At 58.5% G+C, this 23,401-nt stretch overlaps 4 protein-coding genes across 17 annotated transcripts in view; 3 read left to right on the plus strand and 1 right to left on the minus strand.

Moving 5' to 3' along the window:
- DPP9 (dipeptidyl peptidase 9) overlaps positions 1–1,488 on the plus strand; it is a 22,122-nt gene extending 20,634 nt beyond the window's left edge. For 4 of the 5 annotated variants that reach the window (XM_075038036.1, XM_075038039.1, XM_075038035.1 and 1 more), the window contains one exon: positions 143–1,488. In XM_075038036.1, the coding sequence (XP_074894137.1) occupies positions 143–235 (93 nt within the window). In that variant the 3' untranslated portion in view covers positions 236–1,488. The remainder of the gene's footprint in view (positions 1–142) is intronic. The other variant, XR_012651938.1, reaches the window with a different exon arrangement.
- On the plus strand, positions 486–7,421 carry LOC142035704 (procathepsin L-like). 6 transcript variants are annotated; one of them, XM_075038055.1, is made up of 8 exons: positions 486–570; positions 4,422–4,547; positions 4,712–4,834; positions 5,088–5,237; positions 5,491–5,715; positions 5,803–5,971; positions 6,176–6,290; positions 6,500–7,421. In XM_075038055.1, the coding sequence occupies exons 1-8, from the start codon at positions 502–504 to the stop codon at positions 6,597–6,599; spliced, it is 1,077 nt and encodes a 358-aa protein (XP_074894156.1). In that variant the 5' UTR covers positions 486–501; the 3' UTR covers positions 6,600–7,421. The 6 variants fall into 6 exon arrangements, with proteins under 6 accessions (XP_074894156.1, XP_074894154.1, XP_074894158.1 ...); XM_075038057.1 differs by lacking the exon at positions 486–570 and adding an exon at positions 1,685–2,342; XM_075038059.1 differs by lacking the exon at positions 486–570 and adding an exon at positions 2,367–3,132.
- Positions 7,422–7,552: 131 nt separating this feature from the next.
- On the plus strand, positions 7,553–11,763 carry MYDGF (myeloid derived growth factor). The gene is made up of 6 exons (XM_075038061.1): positions 7,553–7,741; positions 8,586–8,636; positions 9,368–9,429; positions 9,759–9,840; positions 10,430–10,502; positions 10,874–11,763. The coding sequence occupies exons 1-6, from the start codon at positions 7,586–7,588 to the stop codon at positions 10,951–10,953; spliced, it is 504 nt and encodes a 167-aa protein (XP_074894162.1). The 5' UTR covers positions 7,553–7,585; the 3' UTR covers positions 10,954–11,763.
- A 1,959-nt stretch (positions 11,764–13,722) lies between these two features.
- On the minus strand, positions 13,723–21,537 carry TNFAIP8L1 (TNF alpha induced protein 8 like 1). 5 transcript variants are annotated; one of them, XM_075038066.1, is made up of 2 exons: positions 21,331–21,537; positions 13,723–15,191 (listed from the first exon to the last, which is right to left on the minus strand). In XM_075038066.1, the coding sequence occupies exon 2, from the start codon at positions 15,187–15,189 to the stop codon at positions 14,629–14,631; it is 561 nt and encodes a 186-aa protein (XP_074894167.1). In that variant the 5' UTR covers positions 15,190–15,191; positions 21,331–21,537; the 3' UTR covers positions 13,723–14,628. The 5 variants fall into 5 exon arrangements, with proteins under 5 accessions (XP_074894167.1, XP_074894163.1, XP_074894168.1 ...); XM_075038062.1 differs by having other exon boundaries at positions 21,320–21,454; XM_075038067.1 differs by lacking the exon at positions 21,331–21,537 and adding an exon at positions 19,274–19,622.
- Positions 21,538–23,401: the final 1,864 nt, after the last annotated feature.

The raw sequence follows: 23,401 nt of genomic DNA on the forward strand, positions 1-23,401 counted from the left end.
GGGCTGGTGCTCTAGACATTCCCTGGCAGCTCTTTGTCCCGACGGAGACTGGGTTGAGCGAAAAGGGCTGATGTGAGGGAGGGTTGTCTGTGCTGAATGAGCTGCTCCTGGCTAACTGCCCTGTCTCTCTGCTTCTGCACAGATCTACCCCAATGAGAGACACAGTATTCGGTGCCCTGAGTCAGGAGAGCACTATGAAATCACGCTGCTGCACTTTCTACAAGAATACCTCTGAGAGCACAAGCCTCTGCAAACTGGACACTGACAGCTCATCCTCCCCCTCCTGTGCCCTGCCACTACCGCCTCCCTCGACAGCCATCTAACCCAGAGCACAAATGGCTGAGTGCCCACATCCGGGCTGGGTGTCCCCCCCCCCCGAGCGAGGGGGGAGGGTGGAGGGCACCTTCCCTTTGGACAGTGCCACCTTCTTTCACTTTCCAAGCTGGAGGTCTGCCCCTGCTCGGCTGCTCGTCCTGTTCCTCTCCTCCGGCCTGGCTGTTAATGCTTTTTTTGCTGCTACTCCCTCTATCCTGGGAATCAATGGACAGTGGTCTGTCTCCCGAGGCTGAGGTTTGTGTCCATCTCTCTCTCCCCCATCCTTTTCCCCTTCCACTGCACCTTTGCAGTTCCCATGCTCTTACCTGCAAGAACTCAGTGCCTGTGTTGGAAATGGAAGAGCCGAATCAGCAAGCTGCCTTAAGCCAGGAGTGGGAGGGAAGAGAGAACTACCTATTGTTAAGCCCCAGGGGAGCTGATCGCTGCTGCTGCTGTGTCCTGGCCCTGCTGCGACAATGTGGAGCCCTGGGATGTGAAGAGAGCTCTACAGAAGCATGCAACACTAGTCTTTTCTATTTTTCAGTTTAATTTTGCAGAGCAGATGGAGGAAGTGGCTGGGGTCGGTAACAGCGTCCTCTGATACCTTTCTCTAATGGCCGCTCACAAGCAGAGTAGTGCCAACAGGTAGCACGGCAGCTGAAGCAGCTGGCTACAACCAGAGATCATCTCTCCAGAGATCGCAGCAGCATTTGGGTTTTTGCAACACAAGATGGATAATATTTATGCAAATCCTCCCTCTCTCTGTTCTCTGTGCTGCCTCCTGATCCCACCTTCTCCTTCCCTGACACCCTGAGCTTTCAGATGTGCACTGAAATTGGCTGTGCTTCAGTTCTCTGCGGGTCAGTGACTGTTCCCCTTGCCCGTCTACTCAGCAAATGCTCTCTTCTGGTTTTTATTTACCTGGTCAACAGGAACTGCAGTTCTGGGGAGGGGGGGATTGAGCAATCGCACCTCAGGGGAGCACATACCCCCCTCAAGCCAAGGGTTCTGCCAGGGGCAAAAAGGAAAAAAAATGAAACCCAAATGAACCACGTTGACTTGCCCTGGAGTATTTTAAGTGCGTATTATGAAAAGAAAATATTTTTATGGATTCTTATTCTTTTATAATTATGAGTGTAAGATGTAGCGACTCATTAAAATATTGGAAAGAGATACGCTGGCTGGCACTTGTGCGTTTTTGGAGTGCAGGAGAGGGCTCGGGAGGAAATGGCAGCTGGCTCACAATAGCCGAAGCCGTGTCTGTGGTAAAAGCAAAGCGCTCTGTTCGGTTTCTGTGCCGAGCAGTGGAGAGAATATTAAATCCCTGATGTTCCTCGGGGGAAGCATGATCCAAGCAATTGAAGATGCAGGGTGGAGAGTTGGGAATCCTGGGCCGTGTTCTTGGCTCTGCCATTAAGGCGCTGCATGACCTTGAGGAAGTCAGACATCTTGTGCTTGCGAATACCAGCCTTGGCGCTGGAGGTTGGTACCTCACCCAGCACCCTGACTCCTTCTGATGACTTAGGGGGATGCAGCTGCTCTGATCTGAGCCCTTGCAGCTCTGATCCCACGCTAGGACACACAGAGCTGCTTTTTGCAGGTCCTGGGCCTGCCTATGCTTGCCCTCTCTGGAGCTTAAAGCTTACAAAACCTGGCCTTGCTGTTTGCCTTTCTATATGGGAGTCAGGCATTAATTAAACTGCTATTAAATGCCCTGAGCATGCAAGCTGGAGGCTTCTTGTTTTAAATGCAAAGCATCTTACAGCTTGAGTATTTTGCTCTCTGAACATAGATGTGAGCATATTTGTTGCCCCCTTCTTGTCCTCGTGCCCAAATAATTGTCCCAACTATTGCAGTTGTGGTTTAGCTTCTGCTACGCACCCCGTTGAGTAACCCCTGGTGCAGCTTTTGAGGTTGGAGGGGCGGAAGGGGACGTAATGGAGGAAGTTGCACATCTCTGAAATTTCCTTGAGAGAGATCTGCAGACAAAAGTTGCTCCCCTTTCTCCCTACCTTCTTTAGAGACGGGTGGGTGCCAGTGGATGGTAAGAAGCTTTATTTTGCAGGGTTTGTTTCTTTTCAGTCTTTAAACTGCTTTTTCCTGTCCCAAAAGAGCAAGTGTTTCTTAAAATGTCTGCAATGCACTCTTAAAACGCTCTTGTCTAGAAGAGTTTACAAATCTGTCAGCTCCTTTGATCCTCCAAGCTTGCTTCTGAAGCTGTAGGATTATTCGATGCCATAAAAAGGGGTTGGTTTTCTTCTTTGGGGGATTGAGAACCCTGAGAGGTATTAACTGGGAAATCACCTACTGCAGTCCTGAGCTTTTCAATATGTAAGAGGCTCAGCTGGGGATTGAAATACAAATTATGTGGGAGGCCCCCACCCAGCTGTCCTGCGGGAAAGGTAATGGGAGTATGAAGCATGGTGCAGCTGGGTTCATGGTATCTCTTTCAGATAGAGGATTTGCAGCTGTAGCATGAAGTTGAGTTAATTTCCTGAGTGAGCAGTAATGGCCGGAGGAAGCGGCGGGTGCTGTTAACGGGTGCCGGGGAAACCGGGCAAAAATGACTCTTCCTCAAGAATTGGGACTCAGCATGAGAGTGGCTTGGGAGGCATTTCTCCCATGAAAACCCAACATGTGGGGCTTTATTTTTAGGCGGAGGATGTGGAGGGAGAACAGATGTTCCAGATGACTTATTTTTAAAACAAAACACTGCTTGAGCTACAAAATTAGCTCAGAAAAGCCACCGCATGCCCTGAAAGATGCTCGAATGGAAAACTTTCTGACATCTCCATTCCCAAAACACGTGGAATAAAGGTGTGACAACGGCTCTCGCTCTTGGAAAGCCACATCAGTGGAAACTCTGTGTTCGGTGATTAGGGGTGTCTCAGGCATTTGATCTCTCCTCTGCCGAGGCCCTGCCGCGTGCTACGTAGCTTTGCGGAGCAGCACCCCCAGAATAACTGAAGTTGCTCAGAAATACCAGGGTCCATCAAAGGAGGCGTGGGGTGTGCAGCAGCGATGCGAGGAAGACAAATGGCTGTGGTGGAGGGGGGCTGGTGGTGGCAGGAGCCGGGCCGGGGCTGGGGGAGGGCTGCGTGTGTATGCTGGCAAAAAGAAAGGGTGTAAACTGATACTGGAAAATCCTCACGGAGGGATTCTGGTGAAGCACGTACACATGGGCGTCCCGCCTTCGTGCTGGGACAGATGCGAGGCTTCAGTCATTGGTATGGAGCGGCGGCTCGTCCGCCTCCCCACCTCTGTAGAAAAAACTCTTATCTCTGGTTCCAGATCGAGCCCCTTGCTCGGAGGCTGGTGCAGATTTCTGCTGGCTTTCAAGTGAAAACAGCTTCATCCTGGCCCAGTGGCTGTGGCTCTTGCTCCGCTGGGCTGTTCTGCTTTGCCTCGAGTCCCAAAGCTGCTCTGGGTTGGAGCCAGGAGGCTGAGTTGTAGCCAGCGAATGTGCAAACCTTGCTGAGGAGGGGTCCAGATATGACCCTGCCTTCCCTGCTCATCCTTTTGTTTGGGGCTAGATCCTGCTGGGTGCGGAGTTGCCAAGCAGGGGTGGTTAGCTGTGCTCCTTAACAGTGGTGCAGGGAGAGCTGCTGCAGAGGGGGATGCTTCTGTGGGAAGGAGAGGAGAGGGACGGTCCGGTGGCAGAGAAAACCAGCAGGTTTTGCAAATGAAAAGAGTGGGAGAGGCCATAGGGAGCGTAGTGGGGCAGGGAGGGGGGAGAGCCAGCATCGTCCCTGCCGTTCTCGCTGCCCTTTGGTCTGCGTTTGCCTCCTTCTGCCGTCCAGGCTCTGCTCTCTCGCGAAGCTGCTTGTTCCTCTCCTAAGAAGGACAGTTAAATGCCACCCAAAGAACGGCTAAGACCTCCTAAAGCTCCTGTCAAAACAGCAGCGTGGCCACACAAAAGCTGATTGAGCTGAAGCAACCAATGTATGTCTCTTCCCTCTGGCTTGGCCGCTCTGTTTGCATTTCTCTGCCTCCTCTAATCCAGGCTTGGAAGGACTTGTCCTGCTCCCAGCCCGTGGCCCCAGCTGGTAGCCATGGGGCTCGGCCTGGGGGACCCCTCTGACCCCAACTCTCGCCGTTCCCCCCAGCTGGGTGCCATGGCCCTGCGGCTGGGGCTGCTGCTGGCCCTGCTGGGCTGCACCGCGGCACCGGATCCTGCCCTGGAGGAGGCATGGGAAGGGTGGAAGAGCCTCCACGCCAAGGAGTACCCAGGGGTAGGTCCTGCAACCCCCAGGCCTCCCAGCACTTGCTGGAGCTGGCTTCGGGGTGGGGGGGGTCTCACCCCAGAGCCACCCACATGCACCCATCCCATCCCATGTCCCCATTCCCCCCGGGGGGGGGACGTTTCTGATTCTGCTCCTGCTCTGCCTCGTGGCAGGAGACCGAGGCTACCCGCCGGGAGGTCTGGGAGAAGAACCTACGGCGCATCCAGCAGCACAACTGGGAAGAGTCGCAGGGGCAGCACGCCTTCCGCCTGGCCATGAACCACTACGGGGACCTGGTACCTGCCGACGCACCCGGCATCTTCCCCGGGGATCCCTCAGGGCACCCAGGGCTTGATCTGGGGTCCGGGGACCTCTCGATGCCCCCAGGGCTTGATCCAGGGACCGGCTAACCCCAACCTGCTCTGTTGGGAGCTGCGGGTGCCCCTGGGGGTGGGCTGCTTGCCGGGGGTCAACCAGCTGGTGGGGAGCTGCGGTGCTGCGGGCCGAGCGCTCGTGGCATCACCCGAGTTTTCCCTTGGTGACCTGCAGACCGACGAGGAGTTTAACCAGCTCCTGAACGGCTTCACCCCGGTGCGGCGGGAGAAGCCGGCACCGCTCTTCCAAGTGTCGGCGGCCCCGAAGACCCCGGTGGAGGTGGACTGGCGGGCGAAGGGCTATGTGACACCCGTAAAGAACCAGGTGGGCTCGGGGTGGGGGTCCGGCTAGGGCTGTGTGGTGGGTGCCAGGAGTCTGGGCAGCAGAAACAAGCAGCAGCACCCTCCCGAGCACCAAAAAAAACCTCTGGGCAACCCAGAGAAGCAGCTCCTGTAGTTTTGGCTGCTGCAGTTTTGCAGCTGAGGAGCTGGAGAGCAGCTCTGGCGGGTCACGGCATCCCTCTCCGGCAGGTTTTGGGGCGATGCCGTGACCCCCTTGCTGTCCCCATCTCACCCAGGGTCACTGCGGGTCATGCTGGGCGTTCAGTGCCACAGGGGCCTTGGAGGGGCTCGTCTTCAACCGGACCGGGAAGCTGACGGTGCTGAGTGAGCAGAACCTCATCGACTGCTCCCGAAAGCTGGGCAACAACGGCTGCCACGGCGGCTACATGACCCGCGCCTTCCAGTACGTGCACGACAATGGTGGCTTGAACTCGGAGCACGTCTATCCCTACACGGCCATGGTAAGGGAAGGCGGGCGGCCCCGGGGACACAGCAGAGCAATGCCGGCGGGTCCCAGCCCCGGTGTCACACTCTCTCCCTCCTCTCAGGACACCTCCAGCTGCCGATACAACCCCCAGGACAGGGCGGCCAACTGCTCCGCCATCTGGCTGGTGGCCCAGGGCAGCGAGGCAGCACTGGAGCAGGCGGTGGCGACCGTGGGCCCCGTGTCCGTGGCAGTGGACGCCAGCAGCTTCCAATTCCACTTCTACAAGTCGGGTACTGTGTCGTTCTTCGTGGCACGGATGGGTAAACTGAGGCAGGGCTGCCTCGCTGCAGGGGGTGGGCTGCTGAGCCCTTGTCGAGCCCCAGAGTTTTCCCAGGGCACCCAGCCTGGGGGAATAGGATCCACCACCCTGCTTTCATCTGGAGAAGAAGCAATCAGGTCCGGCCTCCGGCTCACCCCAGCTTTGCTCTTCCCAGGTATCTTCAGCAGCATGTTTTGCAGCCAGCGGGTGAACCACGGGATGCTGGCCGTGGGCTACGGCACGAGCCAGGAGCGTGGGCGCAACGTGAGCTACTGGATCTTAAAGAACAGGTAGGGGCTGAGGGTGTCCTCCCAAACCCGCTGCCCCTTTCACCCCCCACGCACAGCCTGTGTCCCCCCCCATGGAGCTGCATGGCAGGAGCATCCCTGTCCCACAGGGTGCTCTGGCTCCCGTCCCCGTCTCGCTCGCTGTCCCCGAGTAGGGCCGGTTCTCCGTGCGTGGGAACACGGATGTGTTTATTCTCCATCTCTTCCTGCAGCTGGTCGGAGGTGTGGGGCGAGCGGGGCTACATCCGTCTGCTGAAGGGTGCCGACAACCAGTGCGGGGTGGCCAACCAAGCCAGCTTCCCCGTGCTGTGAGCCAGGACATCCCTCCCTCCCCGGGTGTCTCTCCCTGCCCTGGCTGCAGATCCACGGCTGTTTCCTTCTGGGTTAGGAGCTTTTGTTTGTGCGTGGTGAGAAGTAATTAAAAGTGGCGTGGGTAATCGCTCTGCACCTGCAAATGGTGGCCGGGCAGGGTTTGGTGGCTAGGCTGATGCAGCCGGTCCTTTTCCTGGTGGGAAAGGCAAAGCTCCTTCCACACGATGCTCGGCTTTCTCTGCGCCTTTCCTCCCAGCCCGGCCATCTCTTTCCCCTCCTGCGGCCCCTTTTCCTTCCCGCTGAATCCCAAAGGCCGCCAGCCAGGCCTGGATTTTCTGGCCGTGGCTGCAGTTCTGCCCGACCCGACGGGGGCCGAGCCAACAACGCTGACCCCGCACGCCCCGGCTCTTTTAAAAATAGGTCTTTACCCCATTAAACCTGCGTGACAAAGCAGAAAATGAACCTTCTCCCCCATCCTGCTTTTCATTTCCCCTCCCAACCCCCCGGGTTCTGAATAATTTGGGGGATTTAGTGCCACGCACGCACAGCCCACAGCAGCCTGGAGGGCGAGCGGGGGCCAGGCTGGGGTGCGAGGGGCTGCAGGGATGGGGAGGCACGGCCCGTGGCAGCCCGGTGGCAGCGTGGGCTTCCCAAAATATCCCACAGCTGCCCCATATCCCCCCCCGTGGGGAGCAACCACGCAGCAGAGCGCGGGCCCTAGGGCACCGGCCGGGGGGAGATTGCTGTCTCCATGTTTCCGTGTCCCCTTGTCCCACATCCCAGTGGCTCCTTGTCCCCCTGTCCCCACGGCTCCTTGTCCCAGCGGTCCCCTGTCCCCACGGTCTCTTGTCTCCAGCGCGGCCCCCAAAGGGTTAACCCGCCCGGCCTCGCTGCCCACACCCAAGATGGCCGCCGGGGCGCCCGCTGAGCGGCCGCGGCCCGTATTGACCCCTCCCGCCCGCCGTAGCCCAGGCTTCCTTTACAAGATGGCGGCGCCCAGCGGGAGGAGCGACCGGCGGCTGTGGGCCGCGCTGATGCCCGCCGCCCTGCTGTGCCTGGCGGCCCGGGCAGCGGAGGAACCGAGCACGGCCGACTTCGACGTACGGCCCGGCGGGGAGGTTCACTCCTTCTCCCGGAGCCTGGTGAGAGGCGAGGAGGGAGAGGGTGAGGGTGAGGAGACGGTACGCGCCTCTCCCTGATTGGTTGAGGGGCACGTCGCTCTCGCTTCCCGCCACGGGGATTGGCTGCTAGCGAGGGAAGGCGGGACGTGCTGGTGGCTGGAGCGGGGGTGGGGGGGGGGCGACGGGGGACACGACCCAGCCTCTGACGGGGGAAGGGGGTCCCCGAGGGGGGGTCTTCAAAGGCAGGAGGCTCCCAGGGAGAAGGGGGGTCTCCAAGGAGAGAAGGAGCCCCCAGGGAGAAGGGGGTCCCCAAGGAGAAGGGGGTCCCCAAGGAAAATGGGTCCCCAATGTGGGAGAGTCTGCATGGTGAGGAGATCCCCAGGGAGGGAGGCTTGCCATGGGGAAGGGGATCCCCAAGGGGGGTTTCCAAAGAGAGGAGGTAACCCAAGGGGAAGGAGGGCTCATCAGGGGGAAGGGGGGTCTCGAAGAAAGAGGGTCCCCGTGGGAAGCAGGCTCGCCAAGGGAAAGGGGCCCAACGGAGAAGGGGGCCGTGGGTCCCTGGGCCACCCCAGAACATGAGTCCTCACCCCAGCACCACGGGGTCCTGCTGACACCCCACGGGGGATGAGGCCTGCGTGGTCCCTGGCTCTGTTTGCGCTCCACAGAGGTCTGGACTCGGACACGGTGCGTGCTCCTCCTTGGTCACCCCCGGGGTGAGGCCACCGGGGGCTGCACCGTGCCACTGCACCGGTAATTCTCTCAGGTATCCCCAGATCTCCCGTCCTTGCCAAGAAGTGGCTGATGGTGAACAAAGAGAAGGTCCTGCTCGTGCGAGGCTGCTCATAGTTTTCTTCTCTTCTTCCAGGGGGATTACACCTGCACTTTCACATACTCAGCTCAGGGAGGAACGAACGAGGTGAGTTGGGCAAATATTCGAGTGTTTCCCTTACGCTCGGTCTCTATGGCTGTACAGAGTGAGAAGCTGTTCAGGACGATTTTGTTTGTGATGAGCTGATTCCAGGGACCAGGAGCTGTGAGGAAGGGTGATTGCACCGTTTCCAACGCTGTATGTTTGCAAAAGTGACTTGTTGGATTTACTCCCTGAACGGAAGCATCTTTTGTGTGTTGCAACGATGCTGTGGTTCATGAGGCCATGACATTTGAAAGGCTTAACAAATCTCTGGGCTGGATGTCTGGAGAGCAGGGAGTGACATTTTCATACCCCAACTGGTAGGAAGGACCTCGTAGGAGCAACTCCTGTGTTCTTTAGGAGGCTTGAAGGTTTTTTGCAGCTTGTATTGCTGCTGCAATAAGTGCTGTGCAGATACACAGCTTGCACTTTATTATCTGCCAGTGCTGTTAGAATTGGGTCCTTTTCTTTTAGTGTAAAGGGAAATGAGACTTTGACTCTTTTCTGTGACTGTACTAATGAAATTGTGGAGAGGAGAGGGCAAGCAGGCCTTGACCTTTGTGCAACACAAAGTAAAAGGAGCCGTCAGCAAGTGTTGTGTAGTTATGTTGTGCTATTTTAGAACAGTTGAAACTTGTCATGCCTGCAGCTGGGAGAGGAGGTGACTGGCCTCAGGGGTGAGCGGGAAGTGCGAAACTCTTACCCACGTTAACTGTTTGGACCTTTCCCCTCTGCAGCAATGGCAGATGAACATTGGAGTCAGTGAAGACAACCTGCTCTTCTCCTGCTCTGTCTGGAGGTGTGTTATTTAACCCCAAATTCTCCAAGGCAAAAGCAACAGTAAGGCAGGTGGGATCTGGGCTAGGGACCCTGCCTCCCGGCTGAGTCTGCCTCTCTGCAGGGTGGCACCAGAGGGCTTTCCTCTCCCGAGAGATGCTGTGACTCTGGGTGGGCTCTTTAGCCAGGTGGTGGTTTGTAAATGCTGTGTTCTCCCCTCTCTGCCCTCCTCACTAGATGGAGCTACAAGAGAGCCAGAGGTGGCTGTAGAGGGAAGGAGCCATGAATTCTGAGCTCATCTGCACCTCCACCCTCTCTGCTGATGTCAAAGACTCTGCTTTCTTGTTTCAGGCCCCAAGGGAAGTCTTATCTCTTCTTTACCCAGTTTAAAGCTGAAGTGAAAGGAGCCAAGATAGAGTATGCCATGGCTTATGTAAGTCCCAGCTGATCACTTGGAAGCAGGCATGTGGGAGGCTGCTATAAAACATGAATTGAACATGGAAAACATTTATTAGAAGTCTGTGCAATAAAATGTACTCCGCCACATCCCTAATTAGAGAGTGGTGGCAGTGAGGAGAGTGGCTGCAGGTAGGCTCTCCTGCGCCATTTTATTTCTGCTCCCTCAACACCATTGGTTTGCTGCTGGTTTTGCCAGCATTGGTGACTCCAAAAGACACCATCCTGCCAGGGTGCACTGCACAAGGGGAATCTTGGTTTGTCTCAACAAATTGCATGTGACAAAGTAAATAAAACCTCTTCTGGTGCTTTTGTCTGGTTCATTCTTCCATTTCCCAGTCTTCAGTGGTGAGGCTTTCAGTCACCCGAAGGATACAAGTTTGTGCTTTAATAGGAAATGGAAAAATAGCCAGAGATTTCCTTTGTGCACTTAATTCTCTCAGTTCACATTATTAAAACACGAATTCGTTCTTTTTCAAAATGTGCTGTTGTTTGTTTGTTTGCTTTAAATATAGTAGCTTCTTGGATTGCCTCAACTGCTTAAACCTTCTTCCTTCCCATTTCAGTCTCAAGCTGCAGTGGGTGGACAAAGTGACATCCCCTTAAAACAGGAAGAATTTGAAATCACCGAAACAACAGGTTTGTGACTGAGAGAACTATGTGAGAAGGGGGCTGGTTTGGGAGACAAGCCTGGCTGTCTGCCAGGAGATGAGGATTTAAGCTTAATGCAGATAGGTGACAATGTATAGGGGGACAGCACATGTTATGGAGCCAGGGGTACAGTGCTCTTGATCCATAGCTGGCAGCAGGATTTTGTGGGTCCCGTTCTGGTGTAAATGTTCAATTAGCTTGGGGGAAGAACGGGTTTATCACAACATGCTTGTCGCGTGCATGAGAAGGAAGTGCAATGCCCGACTTGCTGGCTTTATCGTCCTGGAAAGGAACCAGCAGGGCTGTTTTGTTCATGCCTTACCATCTGTTTATCCTATGCTTGTTTTCTCTCTTTCCAGTGTCTCACAGGGAAGGCAAGTTCCGTTTCGAACTGTCCAAACTCATGATTGTAGCAAAAACACCCCGTGACGAGCTGTGACCCTGAGGCCAGTGTTGGGCTGGGTGTTTTGGCCAGAAGAGCATGGCAGATAAAGAGGATTACTTGTTAACTGCGGGTTTTTTTGGTTGGCCAAACCTTTTATGTTTTCCATATTGAAATGTGCTAGGGTCCAACACAAATGGGGCTTGGAGGTGTTAAGACAGATGCATTCTGTCTTGTGTCAGAGTAACAATGTGCTTTGCAGCTGGAAACCTCCTCTGAGACTCCTGATCTGCAGCCAGCCATTCTGTCGCCCGCTTTCTGCTTGGTTGATCTGCTGAATATGGTAAAGCTCTCCTCGAATGGGGGCTCCTTATCTCCCTTGCTAGGAAGAGCAATGCAGAAAGATAAGTGGCTGGATTTAAACATGGTTTGCTGAAGGAAAGTTGTTAACTCTGTAGTCTCTGGAGGGGAGACAGGATTTCTCTCTCTGCAAGCGTGACAAGAGGAAATAATTAAATTGGGTGGGAGGGGGAAGGAAGGGATAGAGTTGGCCAAAGCTATTTGACTCCTTGTTGAGTGCGGCTACTGAAGACCATCGCTGGCTTTGCTGGGGAGGATGTTCTGGACCTGCCCGAGTGCAGAGCGCGGGCTGGGATAACTTGACATGGGGAAGGCAGAGCTGCTTATTCTGACACAACCCAGGAATCAATCCAAGCAACACTTTCATGTCTCAGTGCAACTGCAGGACTATTTTCTACGTACAGAAGTGATTTTTTTCTTATCTAGAGTAATTACAGTGAGGGAATGTGGAATTCCTTTCCTGTGTAAATACAACACAAATAAAGAAATAAAGCATAACGCTCTGGCCTCAGTTTGCTCTGCTCTGTGACTCCTGCCTTCTCCAACTGGATGCCCAGCGAGTGGTATGACCTTCAGCGTTTGCTTGGCCAGGAGGAGCTGAGATGTCACACCAGAGTTTGGAGGCTGCAGAGGGTTTATGGGGGTTCTGCCCCCCCAAGAGGAGTCCCAGCATGTGAGAACAAGGCTCCGACTGTAAGTTTGCATAAGCCAGTACTGTCATGATGAGAGCTTTTGATGCCCGGTAATGGTTATGGTTGTTGGTAGCTGCTTTGCCCATTTTGGGGGGGGGATTCCTGGGTTTTTGGCAGTCTGGGGGTGCTCTGCACTGGGGATTTTACAAGCTCTGTTTTCCAGGCTGTTCCTAAATGCTTCTTTCTCTGCTGTGCGGCTCTTTCTGGATCTGCAGGTCACCTGCAGGGCCCAGGAGTGTCCCCAGTGTGCTCCTACCTGAGCTCCAAGCCACATTTAGGGCGCCGATGTTGCAGGTCTCTGACCTTTCTCCCTGTTTAACCAGTCACTTGGAGGGAACCGACCAAAGGGAGTTGAAGGGACTCATTTCCCAGACTTGGACAGCCAGAGTTGGGATGGGAAACCCAGGCCCTAAGATGGCTCTTCTAGCAGGGAGTTTGCTCTCCAGGGCTTCCCTGGGACAAAAAGGCAAGAGTTGAGGAACAAGGTGGGTGTTTGCACATGGGGTGTAGGGGAGAAGTTTCAGATTAGACACCCACACGCGAAGGAAAACTGGTGCCGGGCATTTGGTGGGTTAAGTGTGGTCCTGGGATGTACAAAACCCTGGGGACAAAGGGAACAGCCGTGAGTCGGGGCTCATCTGAGCAGAGATGTTTCATGCAATTAAGGAGCATCTTGCAGCTGACGCCAACAGGCACCTCGAGAACAGAACAGCAAAGAGTTTCTGGCTGTCAGCACAGCAGCCGCTGCCACCGCATCCATCAGCCCCGTTCCGCTTTGCCTGCTCGCCGCATCTGCCGATAACTCCACCGAGCTGTTTCCAGCTCTGGCTCCTCTTCAGCACATACCTGACAGCTGCCGTGAGCCTGTGGGGGGGAGATGGGAACGTCTGTTCTCAAATGCCGTGCGCCAAAGGCCAACTTCACCCTGTCCTCCCCGAGGGACCAACACCTCGGTGGATCTTGGCCGCCTTCTCCTCCGCGCGCACCTGTAAATGTGCTTTACCCCCCACCCCGAGCCGCATCGCGCAATTAAATTAGCTGCGATAGCTGGAGCTGGGCCTATGAAATGACAGAGATAGGGGCTTTATTTCTTTTATTTAATCTTTAAGGCTGAAAGTTATCAGTGCCTCAAGCCAGCGGTGGAAAGGGAGCAGCAAATGGGAGCCTTGGAGCCGCTTTCTGCCCACGAGCGTTGGCAGCCTCCCGTGCCTGGAGACATTCCATGGAACAGGAGGCACAAGAAGGTCGTGGAGATAAGGGCAGCTGAGATTGTGTGGTGTCTTGTATGCTAAAAGGGCAATTTTCGGTGTTCAAAGGCGAGATCAGCGTGTTGGAAGCGGGCCACGGCTGGTGCATCCATGCTCTGAGAGCACAACGCTCTTACAACATGCCTGTATTGAATTCTGCAAAGTTGCCCGTTGCTTTCTGCTATCAGGGTTGCGCTTTTTTAGCTCTCGCTGTGCGGTGAGGGGACGCAAAGAGGCACATGTGGGTGTCTGCGTGGGAGCAACGTTTGCTCCCCCCCCCGGGACCCCAGACCTTTACTATCGGTTTCTGCTGGGTTTTGCACCACGTTTCCTCCCACCAGTTCAGTGCTGGCTGTGCAAAGCCAGGAGCTGCTGCGCTATGGAGCAGGGGCAGCCTGGCTGGCAGTGATGCCAGGGGACGGAGAGCAAAAACTCCAGGTCACAGAGAGCAATTGCCATTTAAAAGACAAAACCGACTGCTGGCAGCACTCATTTTATCGCTGTCAACCACCTTTGTAACAACCGCATGGAGCACCCAGGCCAAACAGGTGAGTTTATTTAAATAACTCATCAGGGCTACAGAGTTTGCTAAAAAATAACAACCAGAACTCAGTCGAGGACACATAAAACGTATGAAATCCTAGGGAGAGCTTTGGACAACCACCGAGGAAGGCGTCGGAGCCATCACAGTGGTACCGTCGCGGGAGGCTGGCGGGGGGAGTTGGGTCTTGGATGAAGGGGTGTACCTGGGACGCAGGGACGGAGCAGGTTCCTCCAGCTCCTTCCCTGCCCCGAGGGACAGCCACTCGCCCAGGCGAGGTGGGATCCTTCTGGTCTCAAGGACTTGTCTTATAGGAGGCCAAAACCCATGCTAGCCTGCAAGGTGCAGAAGCACCTTCTCACCCTGGGCGGCACAAGTCTGGACCGTGATTTGCTCCCACCACATCGTGGAGCTGCTGAAAGACAACCATGGGGCTCCACAACCCTCCAGTAATAAGGTCTCACAACCATTCATCCAAGCAACTGCCCGCTCACTCAGAGACACCTTAGAGGTGTTAGGCACCGGGAGTCTTTGGTTTGGTTTTCCCCGAGGAGGGTTATGATAGAGTTCAAGGTGAGGAGTCCAGTTCCTTGGACTCTGAGCTAAGAGCACTTGGTGGGCAAAGGAAATCAAACTATACAGCAGGAGCCCAGAAGCCCAGGATCACCTGGAAAGGACTCAGCCGAGCACAGGGAGGGGTTTGCAGACCCTGGGCAAGGGTTAGACAAAGTCAAGAGGTTCAGTCTTTTGTAGAAATGAGGAAAAAATGAGTTAGCGCTACAGAGAAGAGGACGTCAAGCCTGGTGATGGTCAAAACAGACGTACGTCCTGTCTTCGGTCTCACAGGAGGCAGAGTCTGGCAATCGCTGCCAACGGCCCATCTTGGCCAACTTCATATGTTGTCCTCTTCCAGCATCTTGTTAACCCCTTCGCAGATCCTCTTCAGGTGGGTGCGGTAGGGCTCGGATGGCCCATAGAGAGCCGAGAGGAACTCATAGTCCGCAAAGTGATTGAAGACGTGGTTGATGCGGGAGTGGGATTTGGCCGTCAGGTGGCCGTTGACAGCCTCGTGCAGCAGGTCCCGGCACTCCGTCAGCACACCCGACATGACCCTGCGGTCAAAGGTGAAGTCTATCTGGTGGAAGCTGACAGCTGTCATGGCCAAGGTATGCACCTTCTTGCGAAAACGCTCCATCACCACCAACTCCTCAGGGTTGAACTGCCCGTTGCGGTAGAGCACGCCCAACTTCATGACTATCTTGATGAGATTTTTGATGATCTTCTGGGCCTCTTTGCGGTTGTGGGTGTACTCCTTGGTGGCCCGGTAGAGCTCATCCAAGATCTCGCTGCTGGTGTCATCAATGAAGACGTTGGCTATGGTCTTGGTAGCCATCTTGCTCAAGAGCTTCTTCTGGGCCTGCAGGGCCAGGTTCTTGGTGCTGAAGGTGTCCATCTCTGCAGGGGGAAGAGGCACACACACAGTTCAGCCTATGCCCTGGATCAGTCCCCATCCCCTCTCCTCCCCACGCCGCCTTTTGGGAGGAGAAAGAGCACCTCCGGCCAACGGCAAGACCAAGAGGAGCTCCTGGGTGCCAAGGCAGGCAAGAGCTGAGCTCACGCCCCAGATTTTGTTGGTGGGATGAGTTACAGGGTGTTCCCACCTTCCTTCCCCCGAACTCTGGGGAGAAGCTACAGCGCAACGGGCAGCGTCGGAGGTGAGCGAGGTCTCCTTACCTGAGCATCGCCTGTGACCCTCCACCTCCATCTCCCCCCCGCGACCGGCGCCGCCCTCCTCCCTGTGCAGGAAGGACTCTTGCCTCATCATTTTAACATCATTTTTTTTTTCTTCCTTAAAACCTGACTCATTTCCTGCAGGGTGAGCTGGGGACAATCCAGGTGATGACTGAGTCACCTACTGCAGGCAGCACAGCCACGTGCTGGCGTACAGCCCGGCGCCCGCTGAGGCCAGAGCGGCACGGCCGGTTTGCAGCACCCACTAACATGCGTTGAAACCCTTTTTTTCCCTAACGCTGCCTGCCCCGGTACGCCCACACCGTCAGAGCTCGGACTCGTTCTGCCGCCGTCTCGGCTTCCTCCAGAGCTGGCACGAGCATCGCACAGAGGTGAATAATTCGGCAAGCCAGAAACCTCACCCCTTGCTCACCTTACAGCCCGACTCCCTGCACCCCGGCGGGACAAAATCAATCATCTCAGGCAGATTACCAGCTTTAAAAACTGCTTGTGAAATAAAACGCCACCGACCCTGGAGATGCATCTTGCCCCGGGAAATCGCAGAGCTGCAAATCATGGGGAGGCGAGAACAGCATGATAACAACCGGCTCCCGCGCCAGGATGGATGGGCAGAGACGGGGGTTGCTTATACAAGAGCTTGCACGTGGCATGGTCAGCCTGGTAAAGCGAGAGCAGGGAAGGGATGGGATCACGCTATAAATACATCGCTAGGGAGGGGAGAAGAGCTATTTAAGCTAAAAGATGCTGCTGGTGTGAGAACGGATGGGGATAAATCGGCCGTGGATATGGAGAGGAGAGGAGAGACTCTTGTCTGCAGCCCCGTCGGTTGTTCTAGCGCAGAACTGAGTCTGTCCCCATTGCGGGCAGCCCTGCGGACCCCCCTGGCCGAACCGCCACCCAGTCCCAGACCCCTCTGGGAATCCTCGATCCAGCTCCTACCACCACGGAGCACACTCCGGGGCTCTCAGGAGCAAACCCTGGCTTCCCACGGGGCTTGGATACCCTGCTGCGGCCAAGGCTCTGTCTCACTGCAGCCGGTCGTGCACGGGTGACGGTGCACGGGTGACGGTGCAAGCTGAGCCCCGGCTTCCCTGGCATCATCCAGACGCCGGCACCCTGAGCCCGAGGGCGGCCGAGGCTCTGCGAGGGCGTGAATTAAGCGAGCGGTAACGGAGCTGCCGTCACCGGCGCCGCACGAGCTGCTGCATGCAGCTTTATTTACAGCCCTTAGGAAAAACACAGAGGTTTGTAAGTATTTCCTTCGATGTGAAAACATTGATTTTTGCCAGCATGAGCTTCGAGCTGAGGCTCTCGCGCTTAATAAGACAGAAATGACAAAGCAGAGGCTGCTCTCGCAGAGCTGTCGGCAGCTCCCAGGCGGGTCGGGCTCATTTAACGCCGACAGCCCCTTGCGTGAGATCCTGCCGGAGCCGAGCCCGGAGGGACGGGTAAGATGGGCAGAGGCAAAGGGGCTCCATCTTCTCTCCCTCGGCTGTAAGGGGGACTCGCTCTGCCCACGGTGGGCAGCCTCTTCCAGAAGGAGCGGAGCTTTGCCATGGTGCGGCACCCTGGAAGCCCCCTCCCTCGCAGCCCGCGGCGGTTGTGGGGTGCTCTGGGCTCCCTGCCGGGAGCGGTGCCCGGATAAATAGGAATTCCCACGCCTGAGCTCTTCGTTGGGCGGCCGCAGCCATAAAGCAAGCGCAAACTCCACCTACGGAGCCCATAAAAAAATAGGAAGCGCCGGCTCTTGTGAGCTGTCCCACGCGCCCACGGCTCCCAATTAGCGACTGTAATAACAGATCAACCCTCCGCTCCCGGCACTGAATAACACCTGGCTGCCCCGCAGCCCTCTCCTGCCGGGGACCAGGGAGATGAGCATCGCTCGTGAGGGGAAACTGAGGCACGAAGCAGTGGCGGGGCGGGGTGAGGTCTTTCCTGGACCCCAAAAATGCAACCTACTCCTTCTCCAGCACCCACGGGCTGTTTTGCAGGTCGCTCGCTGCAAACCCCAAGGAAACCCAAGCTCACCTCCCGGTACGTTCGCTCCCGCTCAGCACCGGGCCGGTTAACCCGGCACCCTCCGCACCACGCTCTGTCCCACCAGGACCTGCTGACTCAGCACCAACTGGGAGATTTCACTGGAACGAGCCGTTTTCCTGCTGGGAAGGGCCCCGCGACCCCATTGTTCATGGAGGGGCTGCTATCGGCACACGGAAGAGGCAAGCCTTGCCCCGACGAGCAAACTCGAGACCGAAATAAACCACCCCATTTCCTTCCTGTCGCTGAAGTTTCCAGCCCTGCTCAGGGCTTGGTTCCCCCCCCCGCCACCACCTCCTTCTTCTTTTTAATGAAAACGCCCTCAAAAAACCAGCTTCATCTACCGAAAAAAAAAGCAGTCGGGCGTTGCTTTCACCGAGTCCCTCCCTGCTCCGGAAGAGCACGGCGGGGTTGTGGTCCCAACGGTGGCTTTGGGGACAGTCACAGCCCTTTTTCGAGGGGTTTGCCACCCATTTTGCAGGTTTCGGGGTGGGGTTTGCAGCCCTGAGCGGTGGCGTGAGGGCTCGGTTGAAGGCTGGGACATCCAGATGTCCCACACGAGGTGGGGATGCGGTGACACAGCTAAAGTCCCTGCCCTGGGGACGGACACGTGCCAGCGCCGGGGCACAGCAGCATCCCGGCCGCGCTGTCGCAGGGCAGGGGAGCCGAGGGCCAAATCCAGCACTGGCAGGGGACAGGCAGCCCTGCCGGCAACTCCGCCGGCAGATTTGGTGTTCTTCCCTGCCGGGCCGGCACCCACGAGCATCTCATCCAACACCCGGCTGCAACCTCAGCCCCCATCCAACGGGGACCCCCATGAAACATCTCCTACACCATAGCAGGCGCAAGCGAGAGCATGATCCGGCCCTCTTGTTAAAAAGCATCAATTAAAGCTCCTGTCTGGGGTGCGGGGGGGAGCAGAACACGAGACCTTGTCATCCTGCCAGCACCTGGGGCCGGTGGCACCGGCACGTGCCGTGGCAGAGCCGCCGCGTGAGCGCCGGCTGGCAGCTCATTTATGGCAGAGGGGCCAAATCCAGCAGCGACGCCATCCCAGGGTTATTTCCACCTTCCCCAAAGATCCCTCTCCCCTGACCAGGTATGCACCAGTGGCTCCATGTGCTTGTCCCCCCCCCCGTCCCCAAGCCCTCCCCAGCTCCCTCGGCAGCGGGCTGAATATTTCATACGGGAAAGCAAAAGCACTTAAATAATTTATGGGGCAGCGCAGAGCAAGCGTGCGGCGCAAGGGGAGGGTTCTGCGAAGCTCCAGCTGAGAGCAGAAGCACCTCTGCCTCCTCTTCCTCCTCACCAGGGCCATATTAACTTGTAGCTGTCTTGCTACAAGTTTCCTCTGACACAGAAGCATCGTCTCCCCAGTTGGGGTGAACATTTAATGGTGGAGATCTCCCTGGTTTTCCCTCTATCCCATGTGCCATTTCCTCCCGCTGCTCCAGAAAACGCCCCTTCTCTGCACCCCAGCATCCCCAGTCCCCCCAAATCCTCGGCCAAACGCCAGGGGGGGTGGATGGGATCCCGCTGCTCCACTCTCCGTCCCCCAGCATCGCCTTCCACCAGCTCCCTATGCCTCCAACCCCTATTAATTAATTAAACCCTGCTGCCGCGCTGGATTACAGGAGACGGGTCGGAGCGCCGGCACGGCACGGGGATGTAACCGGAGAGCCCGACCGCCGTCACCAGCCCGTCCCCCAACCATCCGTGACCCCTGCAGCTTCCAGACCCCATTTTACCAGCGTTGGGGTGGCAGAGGAGGAGGAGGAGGAGGAGGAAGGATGCGCGCCGCCTTTTGCAATAGCCGTCCCTCGCACGTTGCCATGGGTGCAAACAGCACCGAGAGCCGCCAGGTCCGGCGCGTGTGTGCCGAGCGGGGTGAGGCCAGAGAGGAAGCCACTGAGTAAACACCTCGCCGGAGGAAAAACTCATTTCTTGGCAAGGATGGCAAAAATCGCAGCCAGCACGGCTCCGGGAATGGGATGCTGCGGGGAACGCTGGCATCGCCTCGGCCGGGCACCGCATGGTGCATCTTGCTCCGCTCGCTCTTGGCGCTCGTGCCGGCGGTGCTGCCAAGCGCTCGGCCATGTCCCCATCATTGTCCCCACCATCTCTGGCACTGGGATCTGGACTCCCCTATCCCATAATCTCCTTCCCGCAGGTGCCCGCGCCGCGACTGCAGCCTCGGCGCGGGCACCTGCGGGAAGGAGTAGAAGCTTTTTGGTTTCTCCTTTGCACCAAATCCGGTATGCACCGATGCCTGGGAACGCCGATCTGCCCCGGCAACTCCAACGTGTCTGTGCAAGGACGATCCGAGGGGGCTCTGGCGATGCCAACCCCAGGCGTAGGTGGTGAATCCCGCCGGCGCTTCCCGTTTGCCGGCACCACGTGGGAATGGGATCCTGGCACATGGAGGGGTGCCGACCGTGGGTGGTCCGGCACGGTGATGGGGGGGGGTGACACCCGCAATGCAATCCTGGGGTGCTGCCCGGTGCTGATTCAGGATGGGGGAGCTGATCTGGTGCCGTATCAAGGAATCCACCCGGGATTACCGTGCTCCGGGGGGGGGAGGCAGCTGCAGCACCGAGAGGAGGAGGAGAAGGAGGAAGGGGGGGTTATTTTGGAGCATCTGTCTCGCCTTCCATTTCCTCCTTTTCTTTATCGAGCTGCCATCAAGCCGCTCTCTCTGGCAGCAACTTCCTTTCTCCTTCGCTCGGAGCAGACGGAGGCTCAGGAGACTCGTGGGGAAGTGGAAAACAGAGACGGGGAGGTGGGGGGGAACCAAGGCCAAACTGCCGTCCGTCTGTCCGTCTGTCCCGTGGCGGGGGCCTTGGTACATCACATGCTTCCTGCCTGGGGATCAGCGAGGACAAAGCCACTCCAGGAGGGGAGAAAAGCTCCGCGGGACAATTCGGATCCGGTGCTGGGCTTGGGGTCGGCAAAGTATATTTACGGCCCAACTGCTTCCCCGCTCCGGAACCGATAAAGCTTCGGCTGGTGGGAGTCGGGAAATTTTACACCCAACTCTGTTGCTCCCGGTAGGATCTGGCCTCGCCAAAGGGATCCGTCTCTCCGGGAATGGAGGAATTTCATCCTTTAGAGCCCAGGGGACGGGCAGCGGCCGGGCGAGGAGGAAGGACGGGGCGATGCACGAAGCCAAGTGCTGCCATGGGGCGCCCGTCCCTGCCCTCGCACGTGGGCTCCGGAGACGTCCCCGTGGCGGGGGGCTCCGGCGCTTTCTCCAAGCTCCCGTTAGCCATCGCCCGCCGGACCCGGTGGCCTTTCAAGCCCACCCCCCGCCCTCGGATTTCCCACCGGTTTTGGGGGGAGATCACCCTTTCCTCGTGTTTTACCCGCCTGGGGAAACTGAGGCACGGCCAGGCGCTCCCGGGCTCTGCCCACCCAGCAGCTCCCGCCCCTCGGGGCTCCCCAAACTCTCGGTCCCCCCCAACACCCCGGGGGTCCCGAGTGGCCGCGCTGCCCCGTGGGCCGGCTGGAGCCGCCGGTTCCCGGTGACACCGGGGGGAGGGGGGGGGTGAGGAGTGGGGGAGCGCGGCCGATGCCCTACGGGGGGCTGCGCTCGGCCCCCGGGACGAGAAGCTTCGCCCCGCTGCCGGTCCCAGAGTGAGAAGCACGAACCGGGCCGGTACCGAGCACCCCCTCCCCCACGGACCGGGGGAACCGGGGCGGGGGGGGTCGAACCGGGAAGACCGGGGGGAAAAGGGGGGGGGTGTCGATCCCGGCAGCGCTGCACCGGCGGGCAGCAGAGCCCGACCGGCCCTTACCTGCTGCCTACCTCGGGGGAGCGCGGCGCCGGGACCGGGGCTGCTCCGGTGCCCCCCGGTGGGACGGGGCGGAACGGGACGGGACGAAACGGGACGGGGCGGGACCGGGCGAAGGGGGTTTCTCTTCCCCAGTCGCCTCTCCCCTGCCCAGGCTCGGTGATGCCCCCGGTGCCCGGTAACCCGGCGGGTCCGGGCCTCCCGCCCGCGGCTGCTGCGAAGTCCCGAGCGGGGCCGGGCGCGGCGGCGGCGGGGGCGGGACCCACGGACGTTGTCAGCCAATGGCGACGCGGGGCTTGCTACGAAGCAGCCAATGGGAGCGCGCGGTAGGAGGTTTCTCCCCCCCCCCCCCCCTTCCCCGAGGGTGGGAGCGGGACCTGGCGGCCCCGCCGGTCCCGGCTGTGCGTGGGTCGGTCCCGTTAGCGCGGCGTGGATGAGACACGGCGTTACGGGGCACGGGGGCCTTCCCTCGGGTGTGTACGGAGCCGCGTGGGTGGTGGGGACGCGGGTGGGTGCGAGGGGTCCCGCGTGGGGGAGAGGGTCACGCGTGGAAGCGGCGTGGGACGCTGGCCGGGTGCCGGGGGAGCTTTGGGGATAGAACACGGGAGGGCGCTGGTAGACCGGGCTGAGCGTGGGCTGCACCGCGGGGCGGCAGGGGTCCTTGCAAAGTCCCCCCTCGCCCACACGTGGGGGTCCTCGGGTGTGCCACGGGGATACAACACCCGTGGGAAAGGGGAGGGGGGCGTGGGGGTCCGCGGGACGCCTGTGCCGGTACCGACAGCCCCGTACCGGGCCCTTTTCCGCCCCGTTCCCCAGCATGCTGGGGTGTGCAGGTGGCTGCTGCGTGGGGGGCTTTGGGGGGGGAAGATGGGGCTTTCCCCAGACCCTAAAACCCCCACCCGGCCCCAATCCACCCAGCACCGCCAGTACAAAGCAGGGACGGGCATCTTCTCTGCTTGGCCGGGGGAGCGTGGGGCCTGGCGTGGTGGGTGGTGGGTGGCAGCAGCCCCCACGGTGGGTGCAGGGCCGGTTTGTCACCGGGGGGTCACGGGGAGCCCCCCGAGGCGGGCAGCCTGGGCCCCGTTGCCAGCTGATGTCGGCCACGCAGAAAGGTTTTTAAGCTGGGGTGCTGCAGTCGGGGGGTCATGGCCGTCTGCTCGTCCCTGTGCCGGGGAGCCCACGACCCCCGCGGTCCCACCGAGCCGTGCCGCCGTGCCGAGGTTTGCTCCCCAGACTGTCGGAGCGTCCTCCTCCTCCTCCTCCTCCCAGCTCAGCGGGAAGGAGCCACCATGCAGGATCCTAATTCCAAAAGGTGGCATTAAACGGTTTAAAGGTGGGATTTAAAGCAGATTAAAGTCTGGATTAACCGGAGCCTTGACTTGAATCTTGGTCTCACGCAGTGGCTGGGAAGTGAACGTCAGCCCCCCCAGATCCTCCCCAGCCCCCTCCAGCACTGCTGTCCCCCCACCCCACAGTGGTGCCCGACACCCCTGGGACATCACCCGCCCCGAGCCCCCGCTCCTGCCGCCGCCGAGGATTTGCTCCGGGCCCCACGTTGTGCCGAAACAGCCGGAGCAGCTGTTGCCGCTCTCCCGAACAGTTGCGGCGTCAACCTGCCCGGCATAAATCACCCTCCCGGGCTCATCTGTTCCTGGTGGCCACTTGCAGCGATGGGAAACAAGCCGTTAGCCGGAAACAGCGCGGCACGGGCCTGCGGGCTAAGGAGACGGTGATAGATTGGGGTGGAGGCGGTGAATGGAGCCGGGGAAGCACCGGCAGAACGTGGCAGATTCCCAGCGGCAGGGCCAGCTTCTGCCCAGCACCGTGTCCCCATTGCTGCCCCGTCCCGTGTCCCCATGGCTATCCTGTTCTGCATCCCCGTCGCTGTCCCATCCCATGTCCCCATCACTGTCCCATCCCATGTCCCCATCGCTGGGGCATCCCTGCACCCCCCGCCGCTGTCCTCACCCCACTCAGGCTGTTGCTGAAGGTGCTGCGGAGGGTGATGGGATGGACAGGGCATGTGGGGGGCATCCTGCTCCCCCCGGTATACCCCCAGTGTGCCCAGCATGCAGACCCCCACTT

Source organism: Buteo buteo, chromosome 10 (genome assembly GCF_964188355.1).
Source record: "Buteo buteo chromosome 10, bButBut1.hap1.1, whole genome shotgun sequence".
NCBI classification, from domain to species: domain Eukaryota; kingdom Metazoa; phylum Chordata; class Aves; order Accipitriformes; family Accipitridae; genus Buteo; species Buteo buteo.

What these genes read in the sequence shown, in the direction of transcription:
- LOC142035704 (XM_075038053.1), top strand. Translation starts at nt 502, where the DNA reads ATGCTTTTTTTGCTGCTACTCCCTCTATCCTGGGAATCAATGGACAGT. An exon ending in GTCTGTCTCCCGAGGCTGAG is followed by an intron (nt 571 to 4,421) that starts GTTTGTGTCCAT and finishes CGTTCCCCCCAG; the next exon opens with CTGGGTGCCATGGCCCTGCG. An exon ending in ACGCCAAGGAGTACCCAGGG is followed by an intron (nt 4,548 to 4,711) that starts GTAGGTCCTGCA and finishes GCCTCGTGGCAG; the next exon opens with GAGACCGAGGCTACCCGCCG.
- MYDGF (XM_075038061.1), top strand. Translation starts at nt 7,586, where the DNA reads ATGGCGGCGCCCAGCGGGAGGAGCGACCGGCGGCTGTGGGCCGCGCTG. An exon ending in ACTCCTTCTCCCGGAGCCTG is followed by an intron (nt 7,742 to 8,585) that starts GTGAGAGGCGAG and finishes CTCTTCTTCCAG; the next exon opens with GGGGATTACACCTGCACTTT. An exon ending in TAGAGTATGCCATGGCTTAT is followed by an intron (nt 9,841 to 10,429) that starts GTAAGTCCCAGC and finishes TTCCCATTTCAG; the next exon opens with TCTCAAGCTGCAGTGGGTGG.
- TNFAIP8L1 (XM_075038067.1), bottom strand. Translation starts at nt 19,622, where the DNA reads ATGGCCGAGCGCTTGGCAGCACCGCCGGCACGAGCGCCAAGAGCGAGC. An exon ending in CCTCTGCCACCCCAACGCTG is followed by an intron (nt 15,192 to 19,273) that starts GTAAAATGGGGT and finishes TTCCCCCTGCAG; the next exon opens with AGATGGACACCTTCAGCACC.